The sequence below is a fragment of the Phoxinus phoxinus genome (genome assembly GCF_949152265.1).
Source record: "Phoxinus phoxinus genome assembly, chromosome: 18".
In the NCBI taxonomy this organism is placed as follows: domain Eukaryota; kingdom Metazoa; phylum Chordata; class Actinopteri; order Cypriniformes; family Leuciscidae; genus Phoxinus; species Phoxinus phoxinus.
Window position 1 is genome coordinate 2,592,454 of NC_136893.1, and position 16,676 is coordinate 2,609,129.

The 16,676-nt window shown below is 35.3% G+C and overlaps 2 protein-coding genes across 5 annotated transcripts in view; one reads left to right on the forward strand and one right to left on the reverse strand.

Annotated features, from left to right (window-relative positions):
• Positions 1-34, forward strand: part of rs1b (retinoschisin 1b) — a 12,740-nt gene extending 12,706 nt beyond the window's left edge. Inside the window, exon 6 of the mRNA XM_079588449.1 lies at positions 1-34. This exon is cut by the window's left edge and continues 502 nt beyond it. The gene's annotated coding sequence lies outside the window, so the exon portion shown is untranslated.
• Positions 35-14,139: 14,105 nt separating this feature from the next.
• Positions 14,140-16,676, reverse strand: part of LOC306986385 (cyclin-dependent kinase-like 5) — a 73,660-nt gene continuing 71,123 nt past the window's right edge. For 3 of the 4 annotated variants that reach the window (XM_079589580.1, XM_079589582.1, XM_079589581.1), the window contains one exon: positions 14,461-16,294. In XM_079589580.1, the coding sequence (XP_079445706.1) occupies positions 15,983-16,294 (312 nt within the window). In that variant the 3' untranslated portion in view covers positions 14,461-15,982. Of the gene's footprint in view, positions 16,295-16,676 lie in introns of all 4 variants that reach the window. The other variant, XM_079589579.1, reaches the window with a different exon arrangement.

Here is a 16,676-nt window from a genome sequence, read left to right on the forward strand (position 1 = left end):
ATGTATTAAAACAATATTGCAATGCTACAATTAGCATTTCCTCTCCTGGTGTACATTATTCTCCACTCCTGTATCTCCAATCAAACGTGTTTTTCCAAAGACCAAGAAGTGCTAAAGCACAGTTCATGTTTGATTTACGGTAGGACATCTAAATATCTTCATGGGACATGATCTTTACTTACGTAATATCCTACACTGCAAAAAAATGCTTTTCTTACTTAGTATTTTTGTTTTGTTTCCAGTCCAAATATCTAAAAATTCTTAAACCAAGAAGCGTTTACTAGAGAAGTAAAATTACATAAGAAATTCTATTTTGTTTTAAGATAAAAAGTAATTTAAGTATTTTTTGCTTAAAACAAGCAAAAAAAATCTGCCAATGGGGTAATATTTTTTTTTTTAATTCGAATGGAAAACAAGAAAAAAAAATCTTAATTCAAATGGAAACCAATCATTTTTTTCTTACCCCATTGGCAAATAATTTAGCTTGTTTTAAGCAAAAATTACTTAAATTACTTTCTTTTTATCTTAAAACAAAATAGAATTTCTTATGTCATTTTACTTCTCTAGTAAACGCTTCTTGGTTTAAGAATTTTTTGATATTTGGACTGGAAACAAAACAAAAATACTAAGTAAGAAAGAATTTTTTGCAGTGTAATGATTTTTGGCATAAAAGAAATATGGATAATTTTGACCCACACAGTGTATAGTTGCTATTGCCACAGATATACCCGTGCGGCTCCAGACTGGTTAAGTGATCCAGGGTCACATGTGTACAGTACTCTGTTGACCTTCCCTTACACCTTAAAGGACAAGTTCGGTATCTTACACTTAAAGCCCTGTTTTCAGATCGTTTCTGATGAAATAGAACGGTTAAAGGATAATTCCGGTATTTAACACCTTGAGTCTATATTGTAGTTTGTTTTGGATGAACAAGAGTGGTGGACAACATTTTTTTGACAATGGTTCCTCTCTCGAGTTTTTGACTATAATACAATTGGCCATGGACCCATTTAACATTGGAGTCAATGGGCATGTCCGAAAATGTCATTGTACAAGTACATTGGTCAATAAAGTGAGATTAAATGCATAAGAATTATGTTTTATTTAACATATTTAGTTATTGGAGGTTTGCATAGTATTCTGATTCTGCATTTCACTGATGTTATTCATTTTGAGGAATATTGAATGTTTTTTTGTGCAAGTGAGATGAGTAAATGCTCACATTTAGTCTAGAACAATAAACATCATGTTCACACACACACACACACACACACACACACACAATGCCTCTGCACTTTGATTTGTCTCAACATGAGGACAGGAGAGCTGTCAGTCAATAAATGAGAAAACAAAGTAGCTTGCGTTACTTATTTGAAAAAGTAACTCAGATATTTTGTTGTGAATTTAAAAAGTAATGCATTACTTTACTAGTTACTTGAAAAAGTAATCTGATTACATAACTCAAGTTACTTGTAATGCAGTTCCCCCAACACTGAAAGCGGGACACATGTGTCTGTCTGGAACGAGGACAGTGAAGACGAGTTGATCAGCATGATCCAGGAAAGGCCGGCTCTGTGTGATATTACGGAAAAATGTTATGTAGGTTACTGTATGTCAACCGTGTGGCGAAAGCTGAACTGTGGCGAGAGATCGAAAATAAACTCGTCATATCAGGTAAGACTTCCTTGTTGTCAATTGAGATTGTGTGTGTGTGTGTGTGTGTGTGTGTGTGTGTGTGTGTGTGTGTGTGTGTGTGTGCCAAAATAATTTGTCAGTTAGTAATTGTGCTATAGCATCTAGAATGCGTAAAATTAATGAGCAAAAAATGTACATTAGTTGACATTACAAATAGTCATGAAATTGACAATAACTAGACATAATGCTTAAAAAATTTGACTTTCCTTAAAAAGGAATGTATATGTTTTTTAAAATTTCAGAATAAAAATAAACATTTTGCCACTGATTGGTCAGATGGGTCTATTTACAAGTAACTCAACATATTAACACAAGGGTCAAAATCACCATAAAGTGCCTTTGAGACCTCACAATTTCCTAAATAAAAATCTGAGATTTTCCATTTAACTTAATATGTGTTGTATTAAGGAGACCTTAGGCTGTTAGAAATGCATATTGGTCAAGCTCCATCACTTTTTTATAAATTAACTGCAAGCTGACAATATACGGGCAAACCATAACATAGGTCCACCCTGTCATGGACAAATTCAAAATAGAATAAATACATTTTCATTGCTTAGGGATTATAAAATGTAGATCTACAGAAAGATAATGTGTCCCTTTCCCAGCAAAACATTTTAGTTAATGGTAAAAGTTTTTTGATAATAATGAAATTACTGCCTAAATATGTATTGGTGACAGGGTGGACACAGGCTTGGTGACAGGGTGGACAATGACAGGGTGGACATTTTTGGCTAAAGTTAGCATTTAATTAGCACATGGTGTACATGCAGTTAGCAAAGTCATTCACTGTTGAAGCTGACTGTGCACTGCTTAAAATATATATTTTGAATTTCTGAAAAGTTTTTATATTAATTAATATTTCACAATGACAGGGTGGACATGTTAAGCTTGACAACACGCAACTACAAACACAATATGATGAAAATTAGGAAATATAAGTGTAGATACTTATTGTGTGTGCAGCAGATGTTTTAACCTCCACTGAAGAAAGACCAAATGGGGGAGGGGGGTCACTGAGAACATCAGTTGGTTTCTTAAAGGGGCGTTAACCCCATAATGACAGGGTGGACGCCAATTTCAGGGACACATGCAAAATGCTTAATATTATTATGAAAATAAAATAGAAATAATCAAAATGACTTGTTTTATTAAATAACTTGTTGAGGACAATAAGTACATTCAAAAAGTGTTTTAATTTTATGTCATTTAACCACTTTTTATACTCACTGAAGTTAGCTGAGCAGCATGTGGGACATTACAAAATCACATATATCCAATCAAAGAAAATGGTATAAAATCAGAAAAACACATTTCAAGAGACTTATCATTGTACTTGTATGTGTGTAAATGTTTGGCCACTTATAATAATACCTCAGAATTTCATTATTTTGCATTATGTTCATGATGACTGAATGATTCTGATGAGGACACCAAAGGCACTTTATAGTGATATTGACTCACAAGCCGTTCAATTAATTTGTCACATTATCTTCCACAGTACGTGTGCCATAAAGTGCATCTGAGAGCCATTTCGCCAATTTGCAGGGTATTGTTTTATATGCCGAGTCATTGTAATCAATGATTTATGAACAGTTAACCAGCCCGATCTCATCCCAAGGCGTCATATACTGACGCTTTTGACAAATCGTCTACATCCAACGCACATGGCACCCTTTAGCGTCAATATGAGACAGCAGAGACGCAGATAGATATGGGCCAGAAGGCGCCTTAGCGGTCTAACCCTAACCCTACCCCAGACCTAAACCCAACCATAACCGAACAAATCTCTGTGCGTCTCATATTGACGCTAAAGGGTGCCATGTGCGTTGGCTTAACAAGTTAACACACGCCATTGACTGGTTTCACACATTATCTTCCACAATGTGCCACAAGTGCTTCTGAATAGAGCCATTAATCACCATTGCAGGGTATTGTTTTAGCCACGCCCTGTTATTGTTATTATGGGAGATTGCTGAACAGTTGTAAGAATCTACGGTATCACATCGTTCACATTTTATTTGAACTTTTTCTGTTTTTTAAGGAACCATCGGCCGACAGTGATTCCTGTTCCCTCAGATATTAACAGTGACACCTGTGTGTGTGTGTGTGTGTGTGTGTGTGTGTGTGTGTGTGTGTGTGTGTGTGTGTGTGTGTGTGTGAGACATTGTGTAAGTTTTGTTACTGCTAAATTTATTTCAAAGGATAATCTTAAAAGTTGTGTTAAATTCAATTAATTATTTAAAGTCTTGAATCTTGATCATAAATGTGACTAATATCAGTCAGTATCCACTGATCCGTCACTCTTGATTCATCCGTCTCTTCTTCTGTCACACGCTGAAATATACAAAAAAAGTATTTTTTTTATTTATCAGGGGTGTATGTAAAATACTTTGAAATTAGTGTAAAAAATAATCCTGTAAAAAAACGGTAAACTATGGCAGCTGTGGTTGCCGGCATCATACCGTAAAAATACGGTGTGTTACTGTTTTTTTTAATTAACAGCTAAATACCATTTTGTCAGCTACAGTATAAAACTGTAATTTAACAGCATTTAGCTATAGCTGACAAAACTTTAATTTATGTTAATTTAAAAAACAGTAACACACTGTATTTTTATGGTATGCTGCTGGCAACCACAGCTGCCAGTATAGTTTACTGTTTTAAATTAAAACGTAAGGATTGTTTTTTACAGTGTACTTAATTAATTTAAAAGCATAATCTTAAAAGTTTAAATTAGATCTTTTAAAATTAAAAGACAATCGTATCTTCTATTTATCTTCAGAAGACTTCTGTATGGTAGAAATAATTTTGCATTAATTTAACTACGGTATTAATTTTACTGTTCAAATTTTTTACAATTTTAAAGCAAAAACTTTGCTTAGTCGTCTTAGATCTTATTTATACAAAAATATTCAAGCAGTATTTTTGTCCATGCAACATGAAACATGTCGTCAAAGTTTGTCACAATGTTTGTTTGTTTTTTAATCCGAGGACTCGACTTTGCTCTTATTTAGATGAAGTTGTAGCCTATCTTTTAGAAAATCACCCAACCCGATCACACTAAATGCGTCTCTATAGCACGCAGTGTGTTTGTCGTGCAATTTATCCGCGGGAAAAAGTTTTTACGTGCTTAGGATACGCATGGGTTGCTTAGGGTAGGTTCAGTAGTGGTGTGGGGTGGGTCGTGGGTGTGTACTACACGCAATGAAGTGCGGATCAAATGCACGCGAAAACTGCGTATCATGCACGTAAAAACTAATTTTCGCGTATAAATCTTGCACGTATAAGTTGTATATTATTTTTACTTTTCTTGTATCTCCCGAACCCGAACTATCCTTAGTCAGTGTGGAAACACACAGGGTGAAACCATTTACTGGGAATATAGGCTACTATCTGTTATCTACTCAAAATATATGTCGATTTAATAATCGACGAATAATCTCATAGTTCTGATTTTTTTTCTGAATTGCGTGATATAAACTCACAATTCTGAGAAAAAAATCAGTCATTTTACTTTATAACTCTGACTTTATAACTCACACTTGCAGGGAAAAAGTTCACAATTTCGAGTTATAAAGTCATAATTGCCAGTTATAGAGTTAGAATTGTGATTTATAAAGTCAGAATTGCGAGTTATAAACTGACCTCCGAGAAAAAAAGTAATAATTGCGAGTTTATATAATCAATTATGACTTTATAACTCGCAATTGTGACTTTATAATTCCCAATTATGAGGGGGAAAAACTCAGAAATGTGAGATAAAAAGTCGCAATTCTCTTTTAAATAATTGCATTCATGGCAGAAACAAGCTTCTATAAAATAATGGGGAAAATGTTGTTTCAAATATGCATGGACAAACCCAACAGTTGGTTTAATTTTGTAATGAACTGTTAAACCCAGCAGTTGGGTTTGTCAATATTTGACCCAGCATGGCTTAAAACAACCCAGCATTGTTTTTAGAGTACATGAGGTTTACATGTTTATTAGGTCATTCTTTGTTGCCAATTCTCATGCTAATAAGCAACTAGTAAATGGTGAGAATTGGACCCTAAACTAAAGTGTTATCAACAGTGTTTGCAGATGTGACCGGAACATCTGGATGACCCATTGCTCTCTCTTGTTCTGAAGTCGTGAACGGTTCCGCTGAGTCATAAATGTGAATGGGTTATTAACTACAAAGACAGACTCCAGAACCGCCCATCTCACACACACACACACACACACACACACACACACACACACACACACACACACACACACACACACACGACAGTCTCTTTAAAGGCTGCAGGGCAGAAAGCCAGAACACACACTCAACACTGGACCTCTGAACTCTCTGCAGTTCCTCAGCGATTATCCTCAAGTTACTCAAGATGGAAGGCCATGTTAATGGTAAGTACGGTTTAAAATAGATAGGTTTTATAAAAGTAGCCTAGGCCTATATTTAAGACCTTTTCAGCAAGTAAAGGAAACCTACGGAATAAATCGAATAAAATAAAGCAAACTCAATACATCACGTTCTCTAATGTATCCATGTCTATGGAGAAACACTATTAGCAACACTTCAGTCTTGTAGGCTATAAAGTACAATTTACAACAATAAAAAAATGCTGGGTTGTTTTAACTCATGTTTGGGTCAAATATGGACAAACCCAACCGCTGGGTTTAATTTTTTTTTTTTTTTTTTTAAACCAACTGTTGTTTGTCCATATTTGACCCAACATGCGTTGAAACAAGTATTTTTACATTAGGCTACTTTTTATGGAAGCTTGTTTCTGCCACGGAATAAAACAATTTAAAATACTTTTTTATCTTACATTTCTGAGTTATTTTTCCTCAAAGCGAGTTATAAAGTCGGAATTGCAAGTTATTTAGTAAGAATATCAGGTTTATTGAGTAGCCTAAGAATGAACTGTTTTCTAGCAGGTTTGAGTTTATATCACGCAATTCTGACTCTATAACTGGCAAATAGCCTATGACTTTATAACTCGCGATTGTGACTTTTTTTTTTTTTCTCCGTGTGAGTTATAAAGTCCAATTCCAATTCTGAAAAGACTGTTTTGTGAGTTTATATCACTCAATTTATATATTACAAAAAGGTCCGAATTGTGAGATTAAGAAGTTGCAATTAGGCCTACTTTTTTTCTTTTTTCTTTTTTTTTTTTTGACGAAAACAAGCTTCCATAACTTTTTAACCCCTTAATTATAAAAAAAAAAAAAAGAAATACTTGCAAAGTAAAACACTGCAAAAAAAAAGAAGTCTTAAATCAAGATTTACTGGAGATAAAAAATGACATGAATATGAAGAGTAAAAGATTATTTACTGCTGATTTGAGCTTCACAATGGGCCGTAAAGCACCTCAAGGAACATCTAAAGTTGTATTCTCACCAGAACCTCAATCATTCATGAGCATCAGACTGGCATTGGTGAGAATACACCTTTAGATGTTGCCTCGAAGTGTGTTAACTGACGGCCCATTGTGAAGCTCCTCGAGAATCAACAAATACTCTTTTACATGATTGATTGTCCAGCCGAGAGTCGTTGACCATCATAAAGAGAGAGAGAGGTGTCTGTTTTTTAAACCGAATACACAAGGAATAATGTCTGAAAACTGGACGAGTCTGTCTTCTCTCGGACATCTCTTTCTCTGTTTCGGACTCACCAACGCTTTCACTTGAAGCTTGGACTAAAACTTTCAGAGTTTAGCGGCTTTAAATGCTCAGATTGCAAATAGCTACACTAAAACAATGTCTCGTCGAAAAAAACACGCTTCTTTCCATTTTTTTAACTATTATGTCCACTATAATTGAATAACCGATTTCAGAGATTGAATATCAAGTTCTTGCAAAGCATACAACCTTTAATGCCATGACTTTATGAATTTAAGACTTTCATTCAAGAGCCTATAGAAGGATGAATTGAGACTTCTCAAAAATATAAGCAGGGTTTGGTGTAATTGAGCTACTAAACTTTAATTACAGTAGTCATTTATTTTCTTTTTCCCTTGAAAAAAAAGGGATTATTATGCTTAGTTTTTTTATTTAACAGTTAGGCTATGTAATTGCGTTATAGACTACAGAACAATTCTATGTAAAACTAGTGGATTTAACGTCTAATGCTAACATATATGTGTTGATGTGTGACCTTCTTCCTTTTGTTCAGTTCGAGAACAATTCATGCAACTGTAGCCTATATTGTTTATTTGATATAATTAAAAGTAATATTTGCGGCCGTCCTTGCATTGTTCCATTTCTTGCGATTTAGAAAGTAGGCTAATCAACGCGTTACTTTTTAGAGAGAGTAGATTTACAGTTTCAAGAGTTACAGTAATTCATTACTTTTTAGAGTAACTTACACTGAATACGCGTTTACCAAATGTTTAAATTTTTAGTACTGTACTTAGTAGGCTAATCTGTAGGCTTTCTGGCATTAATTTACAACTGAATATGTTTGTTTTTTTTAGCCTGTCTTTTTATTTGTAGTGACTGCCTTGACTAACGGAGATGATAGCAGCAGTAATACTTCTGTAATAGGCCATTCATATTGATTATGCTAAATTGCCGTGTTTTTCTAGATTTGCAGCCTGGTGTTATGAATCCGACTCAAGAAGACCGGAAGACTGCGAGGACTGCGAGGACAAGCGATCGTGATGAAGCCGATATACCGATGAAGAAGAGGAGAAGCGGGAGTCACACCGATGCTTTATCTGTGAAGACTCCAGAGAAAGACACAACTGATGGTATTAAGATTATTTATACCTCGTCAGGCCTTTTATCACGACTTCTGAGGAAAAACACAACGCGAAAACCGCTACGTGAAAAACACTTAACCTGAAAACCACTTAATGAAAAACACTTAACGGCCAGTAGGCCTATTAAAGTTCAAATTCTGTACACACCGTTATTAATAATACTATATAGCCTACAGAAAAGCAAGTAATGATGTTGACTTGTGAATTCACACATGGTTTGTCTTAAAGGATTAGTTCACTTTAAAAAAAAAAAAAACATTGTGATAATTTACACTACTCACCCCGATGTCATCCAAGATGTCCATGTCTTTCTTTCTTCAGTAAAGAAATTACGTTTTTTGAGGAAAACATTCCAGGATTTTTCTCCATTTAATCCATAGACAGTATGGTCTTAATGCAGCTTCAAAGTCTCGACAGTATCCCAGTCGAGAAATACGGGTCTTATCCAGCAAAACGATCGGTTATTTTCACACACACACATAAAACATTTTAGGCCTATATACTTTTTAACCACAAATGCCCGTCTTGTAGGCTACATTCAAAAAGGGTTCGAAAAACTCAATCTCATTTTCTCCTCCAACTTCAAAATCGTCCGACATCTTTGTTTTAATTTATTTAAAACATTTAAGACCTTTCCAACGTGATGACATAATGTAGTGTATCTCAGAGATGGTACAAGACCGGCATTTGTGGTTAAAAAGTAGCCTATATATATGTGTGTGTATATATATATATATATATATATATATATAAAATATTATTATTATTATTATTTTTTTTGTGTGTGTGAAAATGATCGTTTAGCTAGATAAGACTCTTATTTCTCGACTGGGATCGTGTCCAGACTTTGAAGCTGCATTGAGACGGGGACATTTGGACCTTCTTTGAACATTGGGATAAACGGTTGCCATTAAAGTCCATTCTGTGTAAAATAAATCCTGGAATGTTTTCCTCAAAAACCTTCATTTCTTTTCGACTGAAGAAAGAAAGACATGGACATCTTGGATGACATTGGGGAGAGTAAATTATCTGCAAATTTTTTTTGAAAGTGAACTAATCCTTTAATGCACATAGACATGTTACCGGTTACCTTTGACCTTGAGTTCTGCTAACTCTTCTTCTTCCCAGGCCGGTGTGCTGGGAGTGTGTGTGTGTCGTCTGGGATCAGCGATCGAGTCGAGGAGAGAGACAGGACAACAGCAGAAGATCAGCACAGGATCGAGACACAGGACTGGGAACGGCTTCGGGAAGTCATCAGAAGAGTGGACGCTGACAAAACACGCTCGCGTCTCATTATGTCGAAGCTTGAAGAAACACGAGTAATCTGGCATCAGCGCTTGATGGAGATCAGGAGAAGAAAAGGTACTCGTGTGATGATGAAGATGATGATGATGAGGAAGCTTTTTATTCACCCTTTTAGTTTTCTTCATATAATTACAGTTACTCCTGATAATTGCGTTATAGACTACAGAACAATTCTGTGCAAAACTTGTAGATTTAATGTCTAATGCTAAAATATATGCTTTAATGTAACCTTCCTTTTGGTCTGGTCAAGAATAATTCATGCAACTGTATATTGTTTATTTAATAGAATTAGAAATAGAAATGACGGCCTTGTATTGTTGAATTTCTTGCGATTTGGAAAGTAATTAGTAACGGGTTGCTTTTTAGAGAGAGTATTTACTAGGGATGCATAACGATTAATCGCAATTAATCGTTTGCAGAATATTTTGTTTTGTTTACATCATATATGTGTGTGTACTGTGTATAATAATTATTTATATATAAATGTACAAACATGCATGTATAATTTTAAGAAAAAAAATCTATTTATGTATTATTTATAATTGTATATAATATAAATTATATTGAAATATAAAAATTTATGTAAATATCTTTTAAATATATACATGCATGTGTGTGTATTTTTAAATACATAATTATTTTACACAGTACACGCACATATATGATGTAAACAAAAACTTTTATTCTGCAAACGATTAATTGCGATTAATCGTTATGATACCCCTAGTATTTACACAGTTCAAGAAGTAGCTATAGTAATTCATTACTTTTTGTAGAAACTTACTCAACACTGAATATAAAGCGCAAATGTTTACATTTCTAACAGCCTCAAGAAACGGCGCATGGCTAGACCAGAACGCCATGAGTCTTTCAATTAGACCATGTCTGCACATATTTTTCATTATTAAATGAATATCATATTTTTTTTTGCAGCGAATGCGCCCCGGATTAATGCAGACAGAGCCGACGGCGGTAAATATTATCTTCTGTTATAGACACTCATATTGCTCTCATTATTATCCTAAATCTAACTATTGCCATATCTTATAGCTTTGCAGCCAGCAGAAGAAGAGAAAGAAAAAGTAGAAGGAAAAGAAGAAAAAGAAGAAGAAAAAGAAGAAAAAGAAAAAGAAAAAGAAAAAGAAAAAAGAAAAGCAGAAAAAGAAAAAGAAGAAAAAGAAAAAGCAGAAGGAAAAGCAGAAAAAGAAGAAGAAAAAGAAAAAGTAGAAGGAAAAGAAGAAAAAGAAAAAGTAGAAGGAAAAGAAGAAAAAGAAAAAGTAGAAGGAAAAGAAGAAAAAGAAAAAGAAGAAGAAAAAGTAGAAGGAAAAGTAGAAGGAAAAGAAGAAAAAGAAAAAGAAGAAGAAAAGGTAGAAGGAAAAGAAGAAAAAGAAAAAGAAGAAGAAAAAGAAAAAGTAGAAGGAAAAGAAGAAAAAGAAAAAGAAGGAAAAGAAAAAGTAGAAGGAAAAGCAGAAGAAAAAGCAGAAGAAAGAGAAGGAAGAGAAGAAAGAGAAGGAAGAGAAGGAAAAGCAGAAGGAAGAGAAGAAAGAGAAGGAAGAGAAGGAAGAGAAGGAAGAGAAGGAAGAGAAGGAAAAGCAGAAGGAAGAGAAGGAAGAGAAGGAAGAGAAGGAAGAGAAGGAAGAGCCCCTCAGGCCGAGGGTCACATGATAGAGTTCATGCTGGAGTATCTGCAAGTGCTGGACAGGTTTCGCGTTCAGGTTTGCGACACGAGTCCTGTCGAGAAGCTTCGAGAAATACAAGCGATCATGCGTCAGATTGAGGAGGAGAGCAAAGACATCAAACCCAGTCCAGACGCACCAGTGGGATGATGGAGACACTGGTCACTCACCATTTTAAGAAGATCATATATTCACATGATTCCGGCTGTGCGCCGAACTCCTGCAGTAACACTTCACTGAACTGATCCGCTAACTCTGTGTGTGAGTGTGTGTGTGTGTGTGTGTGTGTGTGCTTGTGTGTCTGATAACACTCACTCTGACTCTTGTGTTTTCTGTGAAGCGATGTGTGTTGTGAAAAGCGCTACAGAAATAAATGTGAATGGAACTGAATTGCTGTGACTCATTATTTCTTCACTTACAGAAACTCTGAGATTTCAGATTTGATGTTTTATCTTTAATCTAATGATATTTTCTGTAAATCATTCATTCACGGTTAACGGACATCTTTATAACAAACTCTTCCTGCTCTCAGAAAATTTATGTTTTTATTTAAAAAAAAATAGTGTGTGTGTATATGAGTGAGTATGTGTGTATATCAGTGTGTGTGTGTATGTATATGAGTGAGTGAGTGAGTGTGAGTGTGTGTATGTGTATATGAGTGAGTGAGTGTGTGTATATGAGTGAGTGTGTGTATATGAGTGTGTGTGTGTATGAGTGAATGAGCGTGTGTATATGAGTGAGTGTGTGTGTGTATATGAGTGAGTGTGTGTATGAGTGAATGAGCGTGTGTATATGAGTGAGTGTGTGTGTATATCAGTGTGTGTGTGTATGTATATGAGTAAGTGAGTGAGTATATGTATATGAGTGAGTGAGTGTGTGTATATGAGTGAGTGTGTGTATGTGTATATGAGTGAGTGTGTGTATATGAGTGAGTGTGTGTGTATGAGTGAGTGTGTGTATATGAGTGTGTGTGTGTGTATATGAGTGAGTGTGTGTATATGAGTGAGTGTGTGTATATGAGTGAGTGTGTGTATATGAGTGTGTGTGTGTATATGAGTGTGTGTGTGTATGAGTGAATGAGCGTGTGTATATGAGTGAGTGAGTGTGTGTGTGTGTGTGTGTATGAGTGAGTGTGTATATGATTGAGTGAGTGAGAGTGTGTGTGTTTATGAGTGTGTGTGTGTGTGTGTGTGAGTGTGTGAGTGAGTGAGTGAGTGTGTGTGTGAGTGAGTATATGAGTGTGTGTGTGTGTGACTGTGTGTATGTATATATATGAGTGACTGTGTGTGTGAGTGTGTGTATATGAGTGAGTGAGTCAGTGAGTGTGTGTGTGTGTGTGTGTGTGTGTGTGTGTGTGTGTGTGTGTGTGTGTGTGTGTGTGTGTGTGTGTGTGTGTGGTGTGCATTGTTCTCCACTCCTGTATCTCCAAACACCAAGCAGTGCTAAAGGACAGAACATGTTTGATTATTTTTTTTTCATTTTATTTATTCATGGGTTTATGTAAATGAGATGATCATCACCTGAACTCGTCTATATGGAAGAAACACATGATTATAGAGTAAAACACCTTCCATCATGAAGCGTGTGACAGACGGATGAATCAACAGTGATGATCAGCGGATACTGACTGATATTAGTCACATTTATGATCAATATTCATAATCTAATTCATCAGTAGAGCTGCACGATTAATCGATAAAAGATCGCGATCTCGACTCAAACTCTCACGGATCTTATTCCTCTGTGTATTAAACCCTTGACCACAGGAACATTCAGATCTGTGTTCTGATCCGGAGAGCCGTTGTCATGTATAAATATGAAACCGCTTCACACACGGTCATCTCAACCACACACTATCAATATGTACAATAAATCAAATTATCATAGAAATACGATAACAGTTTATACTTCAGATATGAACACTGATGTCAACAGAGGAAATCACCTTCTGAACGTGAATAAAGATTATATCAATTACATCGTTACACCAGTAGGTGGCGACACGTGACTGTTAAAAATGTGTTTAGTGATTCATTCACTCGAGATTCGTTCAAAAACGCTGATTCATCCAATAATGAAAATCTTTATGAGTGAGTCATTGAATCATTCACTCCAATTAAACATTTTTAGACCGCAGCAATCAATATTTAATGAGAACCTCTAGTAAATTATGTTATTTTGTTTAGTTATGCTTTTCAGAAACTCTATTTGAAACAAAAAAATGGTGATTCTCAGTTTATCCAGAATCGTGCAGCTCTACATCCCAGCTAACAAACAAAAAACAATTTAAAAACGTTATTTTAGAATGTTCTCTGAACGTTGAACTGTGAATGTTAAGGCAACATTCCATTTGATAATTCTACAAACATCACGGGGACATTTTAGAATGTTCAGAAAACATTCTAAAGTAACATTTAAAAAAAAAACATTAGATTAAAATAAAAAACACATTCCATGAATGCTGTATAAAAGATGTTTGGAGAACATTATTAAACACCAGATAATGCAATCACTGTGAGAACATCTGTTCATAACTCTCCAGAACATTAGATAATAACTGTTAGCTGGGCTATATCTGAACACAAGATGAGATGCATATGGATGATGCGTAATCATGTTTTCCAGGAAATCCTGCGTTTGACATCTCATGTACTCGACTGACATATGAATCATAAAAGCGCACACACGCAAACACACACACACGCTGAGAGGGCAAACACGCCTCCAGGTACCGTGATCTTTATTTAGAAGGATTATCTGGCGAATGTGAAATTACATATTGCATAAAATTAATGAATTATTATTATAATTATTATAATATCTCCTCGTGAACACACACTGGCTCTATTTCCCTAAACAGAAACATGACACGATCTGAAGAGCGTCGACATCTGATATCCAGATATTGCATGTAAAAGTGTATTTGCAGTGTTCAGAGAACTCTATACCTGAGGGAATCAGACTGGCGGATTTAGTCAAGAGTTTAAAAATGAAAAGGCATCATATGCTCGGGGTTTTTTTTTTTTTTTGCAGTGGATCTCAATGGCCAGCAGGAGGCGCCACACCATCTCCTATGATTTGGTCAGATTTGGTCGATGTTTTTGCTTCAATTATCATTTAAAAGGCTTTGTATATGATTTGTACAGACTAACAAAAGACCCACACCGAACCCAGACAGCGCGCGCACGTTTCCATCCCGACAACGACATTCACGATGAATTAATACACAAATGTGACGTTTAAAGCAACACACGTGCGCCATCTGGGAAGCAGACGTACACCGAATCACACACACACACACACACACACACACACACACACACACACACACACACACGCATTCTTACCATTAATAACTGTTATTCCTAATATCTATCACTGAATTATAAACAGAAAATACTCAAAGACAAAGTCATATCTACTGTAGTCTTATTCTAGAACTATAAAATTAATGTCAATACTGTCATCTCTACTTTTTAGCCAAATATAAGAGCTGTTATTATGCAGAATCAGATAATATATATATACTACAACCAGAGTAGAAACTAAAGCCCGCACGTACAGTGCTATACATTTATATTTATATATATATATTCCCATTTACATAGAGCTATATAATCTTCTTTACTGTAGTAATCCAATAACAAAAGTACCGTAATTACATAAATTATACAAGAAGTGCTATCAAATATTAAAAACTAAAAAAAGCCAACAAAAATAAAGATGGGGACATATAGGCCTACCCTTAAAGGGACAGTTCACCCAAAAATGAAAATTAGCCCATGATTTACTCACGCTGAAGCCATCCTCAGTGTATATGACATTCATCTTTCAGACGAATACATGTAAAACTTCACTTTTATCATATAGATGCACTTTTATGATGGATAGATGCACTTTTATGATGGACAGATGCACTTTTATGATGGACAGATGCACTTTTATGATGGATAGATGCACTTTTATGATGGATAGATGCACTTTTATGATGGATAGATGCACTTTTATGATGGACAGATGCACTTTTATGATGGATAGATGCACTTTTAAGATGGATAGATGCACTTTTATGATGGATAGATTCACTTTTATGATGGATAGATTCACTTTTATCATGGATAGATGCACTTTTATGATGGACAGATGCACTTTTATGATGGATAGATGCACTTTTATGATGGATAGATTCACTTTTATGATGGATAGATTCACTTTTATGATGGATAGATTCACTTTTATGATGGATAGATTCACTTTTATGATGGATAGATGCACTTTTATGATGGATAGATGCACTTTTATGATGGATAGATGCACTTTTATGATGGATAGATGCACTTTTATGGACTTCAAAACAGCAATTCACTGCCATTATAAAGCTTGGAAGAGTCAGGACATGTTTTAATATAACTCAGATTGTGTTCGTCTGAAAGAAGAATGTCATACACACCTAGGATGGCTTGAGGGCGAGTAAATCATGGGCTAATTAAAATTTTTGGGTGAACTATCTGTTTAATACATAAGAAGAAAAGGTCCATTAGGGGGCGCCGTTCACAGCGCAGTCTCTTTAAGGTCATTCAGGTTTGGCAAACGCGAGCGGAAGTGTCGAGCGAAGCCCGGTTTGGAGGTGAGCTGCTCGGGATACGGGTTTCCCTCGGGACGGCCCAGAGCGCTGGAGTGCCAGCCGGACTCCAGGGGCCCCGGGGCCGATGCGTACGAGGCCTGCCGGCTCTTGGCCTGCATGAAGCTCCCGGGTTTAGAGGACTGAGGAGGAGGAGGGTAGTGGAGATCTGCGGAGGTCTGGTTGGAGGAGGAGGAGGAGGAGGTGGTGAGATGAAGAAGCTTCCGCAACGACCTCAGAGGCTGAGACAAAACACTTATTATTCACTACATGCATGCATTCAGTTGTTTAAAAGATATTTTATGTCATTTATACGTTTAATCTGATACATATATTTATTAAGTACACATAATATGATACATTTATCTGATTCTACATAGTTATCTCTTATATTTGGCTTTATATATAACATGTCATTTATTAAAATGAAAGACTGAATCTTATAAATATATAAATATTGTGTAATTTAATAATTATATAATTTATAATTATTCCTATATTTATATAACTTACATCATTTATTTAAATGTAATTTAATGCACAATTAAAAATCAAAAACGGAATATTTTTAGATTTATTAATTTATACAAAATTTAAAACTGAATGTTTTTATATAATTTATAT